Source organism: Castor canadensis, chromosome 4 (genome assembly GCF_047511655.1).
Source record: "Castor canadensis chromosome 4, mCasCan1.hap1v2, whole genome shotgun sequence".
Lineage (NCBI taxonomy): Eukaryota > Metazoa > Chordata > Mammalia > Rodentia > Castoridae > Castor > Castor canadensis.
In genome coordinates, this window is record NC_133389.1 from 116,619,465 (window position 1) to 116,634,569 (window position 15,105).

Consider the following 15,105-nt stretch of genomic DNA (forward strand, 5'->3'; position numbering starts at 1 on the left):
CTTTTTACCTATCCCCATGCATTCACATGGATAACAATATGTCTAAACCAAGAAAGACAATTAAGATACATTTGAGTTTCTTAGCTATAGCTGCCTTAAGGTTATATGATAATTTTGGTTGGATGAACAATTCATGATGTTTTTGTCTTTAAAAACAATGAAGAAATCTGACATATTGTGCAGGACATGTACATATATATTAATAATATAAATTCCTTGTCCACTGAGTATGTCTTCCACAGAGGAAAATATCAGGATTATATTCTGGGGAAAATTGTGGATGGTTTGATTCCATTAAGTTTAAGAAATGCTGAGTTACTCAGGCATTTGAACTAGAAGAGACTTAAAATTGTATCTCCAAAGAATATTTTATAACTGAACTTTGATGATCTCTCTGTTTTATTTTTGGCTTAACCTACCTGTGTTGATTTAATGATCCAAAACAGAATTGAGTTTGAATGACTCCTCTACTCCTTTCTACTTCTCCAAAGAAAGCATCTTGAAAGACAGCATACCTGTCAGTATAAGGAAGTACACTCTAGAGCCCTGTTCAAAAAGAACACGATTTTAAGAAGTTCTAAAACAATTGTCACCTTCCTACTCTAAGAGGAATAAATAGAGAAACTGAGCCTCAGAGTGTGTTTACTGCCTCAGTAGTGTTTCTGCACTGGGTATTGATCCTATGTAATGCCTTGGGCCATGCTATTCTTTTTTCTCTTGACTCAGAACTGGGAAAATTCAAATCTCCTCATTGAAGAACTCACTTTGCAGGGGAGTAGCATGATGCCAGCTGTATGTAAGTTCTTCTGTATGGTGTTTGGAGACCAGGGTGGAAAGACTTTTGTCACTTGAGAAAGATGAGCAGGAACCATTTGTAACCTGAAAGCATCACATGCCTATCTTAAGCTCGACACTGTTATGCCAGATAGAACCAGATGGTATTTATTGACCCTGGTGATATTTTTAATAAGTTTAGAGTAAGTAGCCTTGATGTAAAATGGAAGGACAGATGAACTTTGTCCTATATTAAGGAACTTTTGTTCAAGGTCTGGCTACAGTAGGTGGTCAAGAGGGAAAACCTTGTGTGTTAATAGTACACAGGTTTATTACCAGTGCAAAACTTTACTATCTACCAAATTTTGTAGAGCCAAGCAATCCCTGTCTACTATTCAACATGCAGATGAAAATATCTTTTCAAGTGTATCATATAAAAATTATTTTTAAAAGTCATCTCCTAAATGGTGTCTAGGTGTTTAGTTACAGAAAGCCAAAGGTTATCACCAGTTTTTTGGTCCATTTTCATTTAAATGCATGTTTTTTTCCAATCTCCATGCCCCTTTTTAAATGTGTGGTAGACTAGTCAGATATGAGGGCACCCTTTTTAGTAATTTTATTATACCGCCATTGTGCAGTGATCAGTAAAGTTTTTCCATTGAATATATTTATAAACCTAGTATATAAAGTATCTTTAGAAAAAAGTACAGGGTATTAAAAGTCCCTTGAAAGCAAGGCCCTTTGTGTTGAAGGCAAGTTATGCTATTTTATAAAATTTTCCTTAGTACTAGTTAGTGATGGGGATTATTGTTAAGAGAATTGTTTTAACCTGAGTTGCTGAATCAAACTTAACTGCAAAAGCCATCACATTTCACTATGGACTCTGTGACCTAAACACTGCAATCCAAATATGAGGGTCTAGCGCAAAAAATTATTTAAATAGATATATAGAATGGGTATTACAGTGTTCAATGGTGTGCAGTTAGATCACAGATGCAGAGATGAGGTTGGTGTTACAAAGACTACTGTGATGGATAATAGACACTAGAAAAGAGTTGTGAAAGTAAAGGAAATCAAATTTTCATTAAAATGCTTTGGAATCACAATAGTTCTGAGAAATAAAGATTTCTAGTAAAAAATCTATCATTTATTATACTTTTTCCAATTTTGATTTTGTTTATCAGTTCCATTACAAAAGCATGCTGTACACTCAGAATACTACTGTGATTCTAAGTATTTTTAGTCTGCTAGTCTGACTATTGATTGAAATCTCCAAAAACCATCTCCCTCATTAGTTCTACTCCTATCCTATACTGCCACTTTTCTCATTCACTAATCAAGTCCCTGCTTGACCTTGGAACCTGGACCATGTATGAGATGCTGTCAGGTTTTCTCTCTTCACCCTGAACACCAACACCTGTACCTTTCTTGTCTTTTTCTCTACCTATCTTTAAGGAAAATATACCTATTCACACTGATGAAGAATCTATCCCTTTTCCTGGGTTGTTAATCCAGCTATTTCCTATATCTGTCTCTCAAAATTTTCCCCATTATTGAACCAGCTTAAAAAATACTCAGACATGCCCCTTTCTTCTTAAAATAAACAAAGTTGTTTTTGTGTAATTCTACATATGGGCCTCGGCTTTTGTCCTTGTCTTTACCTGAAATGGTCTCCTGGTTCTTTGCCATCAGCAATTCTACCACCCACTCAGTCCAGTAGTTTTGGAATAACACACCATGAAGTAGCAGACGTTCCATAAGGGAGGCTCAGATGCTCACCACAGGGAGCGGAGGAGGCGGGCAGCAGATAGGTTAGAATACATATTTAGCATATATGAGTATTTGAAAATGACAAGTTTAATAAAACTTCAGAGAAGTTAAGTGACTTGCCCAAGATTAGTGGCAGATTGAAAGCTAGGGCTTGGGTCTTCTCAATCTTCTCCTATATATTTTTTTCTATTATTCAGGCATACTTGGTGGGAATGTAGGCAGTGTTCTTAGGAGTAAGCAATAAATTTTCTATTATATGTTCATAACAAATTTTCTTCCATGCCAATATAGTATTAAATATCAGAGTAGTTTTGACCTAAATAGTTTACTTTCCTCTACACAGAAGGATATATAAACCATCAGGTCTCTTCTCCATTCATGCTAGTGTAATGTGAGGTCACTTGATTCTATACTGACATGGAAGATGATTTTCATTTTCTTGGTAGTGTTATAACCAAAACAATTTTCAGTGACCTTAGAGGGCTTCAGACTGGGTCAAAATATGGTTTGATTTGAGAAAATTCCTTGAGATGCTATTAGTTCTAACCTGAGAAAAGATCTCCTCATTCCTAACTTGTCAAATTCCTGCAGTAGAAAGAAAATGATTTTCAAGAAGTAACCTGTGCACATTTTTGAGATAATTTTTTACAATCGTAAATTTGAAATCAGATATTAAAGAACACATTCCTTTCACCATCTTCATTCCCTATCCCTTTTTCTTTTGTACCCTGAACCATTTTGGTCCAACTGATAGGGAGTCTACAATTGTTTCCAGAATGTTTTGGATCTGGAACATTCCTTGCAATAACTTTAGGGCACCTGTTTTTAGGTCAATTCTTTCCTATTTTTTGTGGTCTACCAAGCAATCAAAAGTTCTAAGTCATGAAAATCATTTTAGGGAAATTAGTATAGTGACTGGAGACTTTGTACTTCATTTGGACATGGTTGAACAGTAAAAATGACCTGAAATGTTTCATGAGAAATTATATTGAAAGTTATACTTAAATGAAATAACATGGAATGCTGATGCAAAATACAACAGTTTGATGTACTTTTATGTATCACAATACATAAAGTTAATCCATTTTCAACTGTTAATAAATTATAATTTCATTAACAATAAATTGACAAGACACAAAGATTTTAACAATGTGGTTTTGGAGGTAAAAAAAGTTCACTTTGATGTTTTTCACTTTTTTTTTTAACCTCTCAATGTTCTAAGGGTACAGCTGCTTTTTTCTAATCAACTTTGTTTTGTGTATCATGCTTAACAAACAAGCATCTTCCTTTTGCTGAGTTTTTGGAGATAATCTTGCACTTTGATTTTTTTACTCACTTTGCAGCCACAAAATGATAAATGTAGACACTGTGTACAACCAAGAAGTTCGTGCAAAGTCAAGTTCTCAAAACCACATGCAAGACTCAGCGGCACATGGTTTAGAGCTCACACACTCCAGGATCATGTAATACTGGCATGCAGATGAGAGGAAAGAAAAGCACCTACATCGTGAAAATAGAGAATGATGAAAGAGAATGACATTTTCTCATGACAATTATCTAATGCAAACCGTATACCCATAACCTTTATCAGAGTGGGAATAAGGGCAGATAAGTAAATTTTTTGTTGGGAGTGTGAAGCTATACATGAATATTACTAGAGGTCAAGTTGTTGTTAAGATTAAGAATTTCTATTCTGTACTTGGCCTCTTCCAGAGTATCTTCCCCAGTTTCTTGCTTTGTATTTCCTCTGCTACATCATGCAAAAAGTCAAAACTAACATTGGAAATCATTTAACAAGCTCTAAACCTGACAGATAAACAAGGGTGTTCTCCACAATTTACACGAGAATTAAATTGGATATAAATACCTCCTGTTCTTACCGGTGGGTGTTGTGATTCCATGTATTAAGGTGTGAAGCAGACAGGAAAGAGATAAATCTTTCATAAGTACATTGTAAATAGGCAAGTGGTATATAAACCATATTCATAGGTAATAGAGTTAAACAATGAAAGGTAAATTATTACAAAATAGGCTTTATCACAAAAAATGGTCATAAAACTAGAGTTTATGGAGAAGGGAGATAAAATAAATGATGTTTTCTATTGTTATTGAAATAATCTGGCAGTATGGAATGATAAAATTGAGCAATACATATTTTGACCAAAATTTCCTGACACTGCTTCAGTCACCCCTGCAGTAGAGAGTCCCTAATAGATTTTGAATGCTGGTACTTTTGTTAAACAATAATTCTGATGAAAGTATATAAAAGTGACCAATATATAGGTGCTCTTATAAGAATAAAATTGTTCTCTTGGAGAGGCCAATTTATTGAATGATTCATTTCACAATGAACTTTAGGATAATTGGAAAGAATTGGAGTTCCCAGCTATAGTTTTGTCTGTTAAGCATTAATTTGATTAGCTCTTCAAATTAAAAATATTTATAATGGTCTTTCCTTATCTCTCAAATGAATCACACACAACTATAATAAATTTATTCATCTATAAATATGTCTTTTAGGCCGGGCAATATTTGCAATGCGTCTTGCACCATTACTGCTAATTTTGAATTTTTTTTTTTAGGAAGACTATTTCTGGTAAAACCAAAATTATTAATTTGAATTGAACAGGTACACTTACACAAAAAATTGCATTATGCAATTGATGTAATGAAATGTGAATGATTTTGACTTTAAGAAATTCTTAGACACAGGGTTCTTACCAAGTTGAGGACTAGTCTTAATTTTGTTTTTCTGTAGCTATATGATATGTCATAGAATTTGGATTTATTGCATAATTTCTGTAGTAATCTGTCTCTATAGCCAAACAGCAAAGTAAATAATGTGGGCAATGCTCCTATAATAAAGAGAGCCCTTTGGAGTACATTAATGCTATCTGTATTGAGTTTTGAGAGTGATACAGGAGGTGTGGTCATTACAAGTCATTTTTGCTGTTGAACTTGCTTAAAAGGTATAAAGGAATCCATATTTCTCCCTTGAAAGGAAAGATTCATTAAACCAAGTACATTAAAAGGGCACATAGTTATTTGTTTAAAATATGGAAAAATGTTAAAAAGAAGCATGAAACTTCCTACCAGAAAATTCTTATGCGATATTTAAGTTCCCTAACATCTCCTATCAATTTTCAAAATGTCTTATTTTTCTAAAAAATGTATTCATCTTGGATCTCTGTTTGAGGACTTAATAGTTGTCATAGTTCACTTGCCAAATTTTAACTAAACATGGGTCCATCTACTTTTTTGGGTGCAGGCATCTAGGTCCTGCAGTGAAAGCCCAAGTCCTGGCTAAATCAATGCTTTCTCTGATCAAATGTGGGAACTCTACTACACACAGCTATATCAGTTTGCATCATGTTATAATGCCTTTGCCACACAGTATAACTAGATATAGCACCATGCCATGCCATGAATTGAGAATGAGACACTATCTCCAGGGGAGAAAATAAACATCCAAGAGAAGAAAACAAAAGCAAGGGTTCAAAGCTGGTGAGACTGGTTTTTTTCATTTTGGTTAGAGCTACAGTGCTCGTGGTGCTTCTGTTTTGGGAAACAGAAATACATACCATGTTCATGTCAATGCCATTGGTGTAAGTCCATGCGTGCTGAAAATATTCTTCAAGCCGTTGCCTCAGAGGGTTGGGGATTTGGTGGAAGCGAATGAATTCTTTAACTCGCAGCATCTGCATGTGGTACCTGGCAGTTCCCGAGTATAGTCTTTGGATAATTGCAGAAACATTCCCAAAAATGCTTGCATACATTAGGGCTGGATTGGATAAAAAACAAAGTTATGGGGGAACATTGCACTAGGGCAAATATCAAATATGCAGATTTTCGTATTTGAAAGTCCAATTGTGCCACTGGCTATAGGTAGAGGGGAAAAAAGTTAAATGTGTAGAACTTTATATTTTACAGTTTTAGTTGTAAAGACAGGAAAAGTATTCACACTTATCATGGATTCTAAGTTAAAATAAAAACTGTTCATAATATCAGTTTGTAATGAGGAATATTGAATAGACATTAAATCTATTTGGAATAAACCATCTTATTTGAAATAAGGCATGTCTTGGGTCACCATAAACACCTTTTCTTGAAAAAAATTTGGGAGGCAAAAACATCTTTTGGGGTTTTTAAAGCTACTTTTTAATTGGAGTTAAAATACTTATTTTTTAATTGTGACTTATCTCTGCCTCTTAGCTTTAAATCTAACCTTGTAATAAAGATCTATTATCAATTTTAATCTTATTTTTAACATTTTGGATTTTCTAAGGGACAACCAACTATTTTAAGGAATCTAAATATATTATCCTAGAGTGTTAATTTATAGTCAATTAATTTATTCCAATTCACTTTCATAGTTGTTTGTGTAACAAATATATCTTTGCTTTAGAAAATATATATAGTTTTATTTTTATGAATAAAAATATGTTTCTTTTGTCTAAAAATAGAAACTGCTGCAATATCCCTTGCTATGTATTCATTGCTTAGGTGGGATATCCTCAGTGCTTTGTAGGATAAACCTTTTTACTTAAAATATGTTCTTCATGCCCTTTTTGTGTTTATATTCAGTTCCTAATAATTTTAACAAAGAAATGCTCTAATCTGTGCAGAAATCATATGATATGTGGCCTGTACATGGCTCTTTGGGCATCTGTAGGGAACTTAAGAGTAGGTAATATATGTGTAAGACCCTGGAAAAGCAGGATACTAAACAGGTGGGAAAAATAATCAACAAGAAAACAGTTTGAATTATTTGATTTAACTGTGTTCAACCAACAAGTTTTTCTTTTTTTTCCCTAAAACACATTTTACAAAAAATCGCCTCTATAAACCACTTGGTCACTTGAAAAATAGGTTTAGGCTCTGTTAAACTAGCATGATTTCTTGGTCATTTGCTTCCTTTTCTAGCTTATGTCTGCACATCTTATCATGCTTGATTATCGAGTCTTTGTTATAGATGCCCTGAGTAAGAAAATGGCTCTGGGAAAGAAGTGGTCTTTGTTTTTATCTTTTTATTTTATTTTTATTATTGTTGTACTGGGGGTACATTGTGACATTTACAAAAAGTTCTTACAATATATCATAGTTGAATTCGCCCTCTCCATCATCCTTTATCTCCCAACCCCACATTCCAGGAATAGATCAGCTTGATTGATCCACAGAGAGCTTAGATAAATTTGGTTAAGTATTACTCTGGATTGGTCTGTGAGGATGTTTCTGGTTGATTTTAATATCTGAGTCAAGAGTAAAGTAAAGCAGATTGAACTTCCCATTGTGGGGGGCCGTTATCCAATCCATTGAAGGCCTAAATAGGATAAAAAGACAGAATAAGGGAGCATTCACTCTCTGTGCCTGACTGTTTGAGCTGGGACATTGGTCTTCTCTTGCCATTGCACTTGGACTCAGAGTCAAACTGAAATTCTCATTTATCTGCAATAATTATGTAGGTTAATTCCTTATAATAATACTATGTATGTATGCATCTCTATATATCTATCTGTGTATCTATGTATCATTTATCATTTATCTGAATAATATATCTGCCCATCCATTATCATTACCTATCTATCATGCTTCTCTGTAATTCCAGACAAATACAGATCTATGGTGAGGCTGAGTTGGCTTGTGAAGGAGACATTAATTTTCAGTAATGCAGATCAGCTGTGTAGGTTGTATCTTCCACAGGAGGAAGTAGCAGGCCTAAATTGTTTCTATTTTGAAAATATTAATACTTTATTAGGAAGAGAATAATATTTGCCAAAAACTGATTTCTGTGACTCATGTGAGAAATACATTTTACTCATCCTAAGTGTAGTGTTGGAAATATTTATGTATGCTGTTATATTTCCAAAGTACCTTTTATGTATTCAGGAAATAGATTCAGAGAATGCATAATCAATGCTAGTTATTTTGCCTAAAGCACATAACAATGTGAAGGAGAAAGGTCAGAAAAAATTCTACTTTAGTTTTTAGAAACTACTATGGTTTTCTCTCTATATTGCCATCAGAATGAATAACATGCTAGTTTAAGCCATAAATAGGTACTTTCTACTCACTGTCAAAGTGGAAAGTCTAGATTGTAACTATGTAGTTGTGTACCGAAATGAAAAATTGAAAATATCTCTAAGGAAATTCTATTTTGATTAATTTTAAAGTTATAATGAAGACATGAGGTTTTGTCTTTTTTTTCCCCATTATTTTAGGAAGCAAGTAGAGCAAAAAGTTAGAAGCTAGAGAGAACAGGATTAATACATTCTGTATCACTGATTTGTGGATGCCCACGAATTGGCATAAAATGTCAGGCAAAAGCAAGTTGGCAGATTCTTTAAATATGGGCATTTCTCTCTTCAACTCAATATTTCATTTAGCTTTCCTTAGTAGACAGTTTTTACTTCATCAAAAATGGTTTACTTTAGGTTTAAGTATTATAGAAATAGAATAGGTACATTTTGAAACTTCCTCAGCACACCATACCCAAATTCTGAAAATGATATCCTAGCTAATAAACTTAGTTGGTCATTGGAAATTAGTTAAAATATGCTGATAGAAAAGCTATGCTTTGCTTTTCTATCTGCTATATGCATATGTATTTCAAAATTATAGCTCAAAGTATAAATTTATTGATGAAGAATTTATAACATACATTTAAGTGTGTAGCTTAATTGATTGTGATGAATATGTACATCCTTGTATACACAAACAAGACATAGACTATTTCCATCACCACAAAAGATTCCCTTGTGTCCTTTATTTGTCTGTGCCACTCACTTCAGACCTTAGACAACAACTCAGCTCCTTTATGTTAGTACAGATTTAGTTTGCATTTTCTAGGGTTTCATTTAAATACAACCATAATGTACATATTCATTTGAGGCTGATGTTTGTTTAGTATAAGGTAGTGAATCCTTGTACATGGGTGGAACATGTTTTTGATTGGGTGATGTCATTTCCTTTGGATATATTCACAGTGGTCAGGTTGTTGGATCATATGATAGTTCTATTTTAATTTTTCTATATTATTTTTCATAATTCTTGCAGTCATATTCCCATCAATCATGTACAAAGATTCTCTTTTCTACATATTCTCATCAGCACTTTTATGTATCATCTTTTTGATAAAAGGCATTCTTACTAGAGTAATATAGCATCTCATTGTGGCTTTGATTTGAATTTCCCTGATGATTAGTAAGGTTGAGCATTTTTTCATATAGTTGTTGGACCATTCGTATCTTTCTTTTGAGAAAAGTCTAAGTCTATTGCTGATTTTAATTGGATTATTATTTTTCAGTTTTATTTTTTGAGTTCCTTATATACTCTGAATATTAAACCCTTGTCAAATGTTTTAATTTGTAAATATCTTCTCCCAATATTAGGCTGCATCTTAACTCTGTTCATTCTTTCCTTTGCCATGCAGAAGAGTTTTAGTTTGATGTAATCCAATTTGTCTATTTTGGCTTTTGTTTCCTTTTCTTTTGAAGTCTTGTTCAAAATACCTTAGCCTATCAGATATTATTCCTGCAGTTAGGCCATTTGAAGATCAGGCTGTACTTTTTGAGGCTTGCTTTCAAAGCACTGTTATGGCTAGATTGGTCCTAGTACTATGGCTTTATTTTTCTGAGATTTCTATTGAACCCTGAATATTCAATGAGAAGTTTCCATCCTGTTGGTTTGAATTTGAGTATGTCCCACAACTGTGTGAGCTCTGAAAATTGTTCAGCTTACAGTACTTTCTTTGACAAGTTTAAGAACTTTCATCCCATGTATTTGTGCCTTGGTATTTATCAGTAGACTCAAGTGAATATCTACAAAGTTTTCTGGAGCTTTTCTTTGCCATGGCTACCTATTCTTAATTTTATTGCAAATTCCAAGACCTTAAACTCCATTGCATTGGTCTTATTTTCTTAATTCAGTGAGACTGGTGTGGTCTGCTTAGATTATTTTTCCCTTTACTGTTAACTGTTAGGCAGAACGTGCCACCAGGCAGGAAGCCAAGGCTAATACGGAGCATCTTATTTCTTTTCGTTTTCTTAAAATCACATTTTCCTGCTTCTTTACCAATGTCTGAAAATGAGGATCTTATACATTGTGTTCAGTTTTCTTTGCTTTTTCTGTTTTGTGTTTGTTTAATAGGGTAAGGTTCCAGTTACTCCATCATAGCTAAAAGGAATGGCAGTAACTGTCTCATATATTCTATAAAACCAAGAAATTTGCCCAACTTGGTTGTCAAGGTCAAAGATGGAAGGTATTTGCTCTTACTTTTGTTATGTTATTTTTTAAAATTAAATACATACACTATATTTCTAGTATTTGAATAAAGACAAAATTATGCTATAAAATATAGACATAAATATATGAATATAATTTATATTTATACTTATTTAACGATTGCATAAGTTTTTCTTCGCACTTTATTTTGAATTATAAACACTTTTAAAATGAGTTCTTCGGGCACTGTTCTTTGTATAAAATTGGCTGTATGACTTAAATTATAGCTTTTTAAAATGTGTCTATAGCTATTTGAGTTATTTGCATTAATGAGATGGTAGCTATCCCAAGTTGGCCTGTAATTTGCTATGTAGGCCAGGCTGGCCTTGAACTTTCAATTTTTTTGCCTCAGACTCCCTAGTACAGGAGAGCGATTTTAGGAGTGTGCCACCATGCCCAGTTTTAGATTATCATTTTAATATTTTATTTTTAGTTTTCCTGATTTATATTGCTGTAATATGCAAGGTCAATTTTCTTTTTCTGTAACTTGGCTTGAAAATTTTCTTTTAGAATAAAGAAGAAATTTAAAGAAGTCCAAAGATTATGAGGGTTCAGCCTGATAATCTCTATAGCTATGCTAATCAGGGCAGATACAGTATTTTACATGAAAATTTTGGTTGTTGTATTTTAATTTTAGGTCAAAATTAGGGTCCTTAAAGATCTGTTAAGTATGTTGTTAATGTATAACTGCAACAATCAGAATCAAACCATTTTTTAAATACAGTTAGATCTTACTGGAAATGCCAGGTGTAAGTATATCCATGTACTCAAAATGATTAAGAAAATTTCAGGGCCATTCCTATTATTTTTGAGTTTCAAGTCTTAGTTTTACCTTTTTACTTTATTTATGGCATAATAAATCATGGTAGATTTCTCCAGGAATACTTACGAGCTTTTTCCTCTGTGACATTATGCTTTATTCAATTCCATTTTGATTAAAGTTTATAGAACCAAGTGTATTATCAAATAAATGGTGTCATATGGAACTAGAGTTTATTTTAATGTACCCAATTTGACCAAAGTGTTTTTTATTTTCTTGAAAGAAAAGTAAACACAGATTCTTTTTGAAAGGATTAACAGAAATAATCTAATGCAATATTAATAAAAACAAGAAGATAGGAAGGAAGAAGGAAATAAAGGGTAAAGAAAGAGGGAGAAAGGGAAAAAAGAAAGAAAGAATGAAGGAAAGAAGGAAGGAAGAAAAAAGAAAGAAAAGAAGAAAAGAAGAAAGAAAAGAAGAAAGGAAGAAAGAAAAGAAAAAGTTAGTGAGACTTTATCTCAAAGAATAAGCCAAATGTGGTGGTAACAGCTATAATCCCAGGTATGTGGAAGTGAGAACTTATCTGAAAACTAACTAAAGCAAAAAGGGCTGGGGAATGGCTCAATTGGTATAGGACTGAACCCCAAGGCTCTAAGTTCAAATCCCAGTTCAAAATTCACATAATAAATATTATCATGAATTTCACTTCATCCTTACAGTAATGAGTGTTACTAGTGGTTCACTGGCTAAACTTCAGCATATCTTTAAATCTTTCTTGACTATTACAATGTATAAAGAAAACTCTTTAAAAAGTATATATTTTTTTTCTATATGAAAATATAATCAAAAACAACCATGTTTTCTTTGTCACTGTAAAATATATCCAGTAGTTATAATCACAAAATGGCTGGGCCATTTTTGCTCAGAGAGATCCAGCCTGTATAACTGTGTATTCCTATTTTTTCTAGTATTTTACACTTTCATTTCCCTGGGTATAAGACTATTTCTGTGTTTATAGCCAAGACGGAGATTGAATTTGTAGAATATCTTAAGGATATTTAAATTATGTTGTTTTCTTATGAAAATGTTATTAAAATAAAAATACTAAAACATATACATATATATGAAAAGTACATTTATATAAAGTAATAATAAACTGAATTATATAAGGTAGTAATAAATTAGATGAATCTATTTAGGTTTCACAAGTAGGCTTTATCAAAGCACATTTCAGTAGTCAAAATGGTGACATTTAAAAATCAATTATCAGGATCTGTATCCAATTTTTTATGCAATCTGAGGATGATATTCACTTGGAAGCTGTAAAAATTGATCATGCTTTTGCCAGATGCTACCTGACATCTTCATCAAGGTTACCTTGAGCAGCTTCACAGACTAATATTAAAAAATTAACATTAAATGATCATCCTAATACAGTTATTCATTCCAAAACTACGTGTAATAAATTATGCTCATGATGTCAATCCACTGCAGGGTGAAAACCAATCACTTAGGTCTTGAAATAATGCCAGTGAAAATGAAATTTATATTTAATAACAAGGGGAAATATGTATATGTGTGTGTTGTGTATATAGAATGCAGCCATATGTACGAAAGAGTAGCTTACATCATAATTTTAACGAGGACACATATAAAGCAGCTGAGGCACGCATGATTCTGTCTGTTCATCTAAGTCTTGAGTATATAATATAATATTTCTCACTGTAGCGTGACCTCAGCTTGAAATATAAAATACCTAATTAGCAATAAATTCCAAGCATCTTTTACATAGCAACAAGAGAACTGAAAGCTTCGGTTCCTGAATGTGAAGACCCATATTATTCCTGAGGTCCCGAAAGGCCATTCTGTGTCTTCACAGAAAGAATCAAAATTTGATAGAATACAGTGCCTACATATGTAATCCCATTACCTCCACAATTTTCTATAATTTTTCTTTGCTTTATCCTCAATGTTCTAGAGGTATCAATTTTGTGATATTATTTCATCCTAACAGATAGCAAAAGAGAAATCTACTTACAGCCAATCAACATGACACAAATTGAAAAGATTTTCTCCGAATTGGTGTTAGGAGACACATTTCCAAATCCTACACTGGTTAAACTGCTGAAGGTAAAATAAAGTGCTGTGACGTATTTGTCTTTAATGGATGGTCCAGAACTTGAGTCACTGTCATTGTAACGTTTCCCAATTTGTTGTCCTAAGGAATCCAACCATCCAATTTTGTCAGTCAGATACGGCCTTTCTACATTCCCAATTGCATACCAAATGCAAGCCAGCCAGTGAGCAATCAGGGCAAATATGCACATTAAGAGCATTAGAACGGCAGCACCATATTCTGAGTATCGGTCCAGTTTCCTGGCCACTCGCACAAGACGAAGGAGTCGAGCAGTCTTCAATAGACCAATTAATGTGGTTGTCTGTGGAAATAAAGGTGCATGGTCATAAACAGATGGTAAGCAGTTCAAAGCACGTTCATGTGAGACAGAGTTGGTATAAACTGATTAAAACAAAATGGTAGCATTGAGAATAGCTATATGTTTGAATTAAGTATTATAGTTAGTTTTAAGCCTGTTTTGGAAAATACTTTGAAAACTATATGTCACATTAACTCAGAATTTTGTCATATAAGACCAAGAGGACAAAGAATCTGACTTGCTTGAAACTCCAAACAGGTGCCTCACACATGAAGTATGCTCAGTAGTGCATTCCTTCACCAACCTATGTTCTAAGGCTTTGTATGGGTGCCTGCCAAGTACCACACACCAGAATCACAGTGTTGAACAGGGACATCACTATTCTGATAGAAAGACAATTATTTTATAGAGTAAGAATCTTCTCTAATGAAAAGAAACAAGGTCTGCTGTCTACTGGAAAGACATAGAGAATGAAAAGTATAATGATGATTGAACTGCACAGTTTGACAGTATTTGGGGGTATGCGTTACAATAGAGATCACTTTAGAAAAAAAAGTCAAGAAAAATTATGTTAAGCAGCTGACACCGAAGTTGAGAAAGACCTGAACAATGAGAAGAAGCCAGTCAAGTTCCTTCTTCATGTAACTGTGAGAACACTTATTGGATAATTGCATGCATTAATTATACTCTATATTTAAAAGCATTTTTCTTTTTTTTCTTCCTAAATGTCTTACATTGATAATTGTTTCTTGATATCCCAATGATATTATAATTGTATTTTGCTTTGGAGTATGATATGTGCAACAAATTGCATGATTATTACTGACCAGGTATCTAATGATAAGATACTTTTATATAATAACAGGATACTTAAGTGGTTGTTTGGACTTGACATCTGGTAAGTACAAATTACAAGTTCATTTGTTAGGTTTCCTAAATAATGTCAACTATAAGTACTATATAATTCACAGGGCATATAATTATTCCATAGTTACATGTTATTTACCAATCAATTATTGAGTCATTTTATCTGTTCATTATTGGTGTTTACTTCCAAAGTACATCCAACTGTGGTAAGAACTCTTA

At 33.1% G+C, this 15,105-nt stretch overlaps 1 protein-coding gene across 7 annotated transcripts in view; it reads right to left on the reverse strand.

Annotated features, from left to right (window-relative positions):
* Kcnh7 (potassium voltage-gated channel subfamily H member 7) overlaps window positions 1–15,105 on the reverse strand; it is a 484,116-nt gene that overhangs the window by 54,307 nt on the left and 414,704 nt on the right. For all 7 annotated transcript variants that reach the window (XM_074070967.1, XM_074070965.1, XM_074070968.1 and 4 more), the window contains 2 exons: window positions 13,623–14,022; window positions 6,126–6,325 (listed from right to left, as the gene is read on the reverse strand). In XM_074070967.1, coding sequence (XP_073927068.1) covers window positions 6,126–6,325; window positions 13,623–14,022 — 600 coding nt within the window. The remainder of the gene's footprint in view (window positions 1–6,125; window positions 6,326–13,622; window positions 14,023–15,105) is intronic.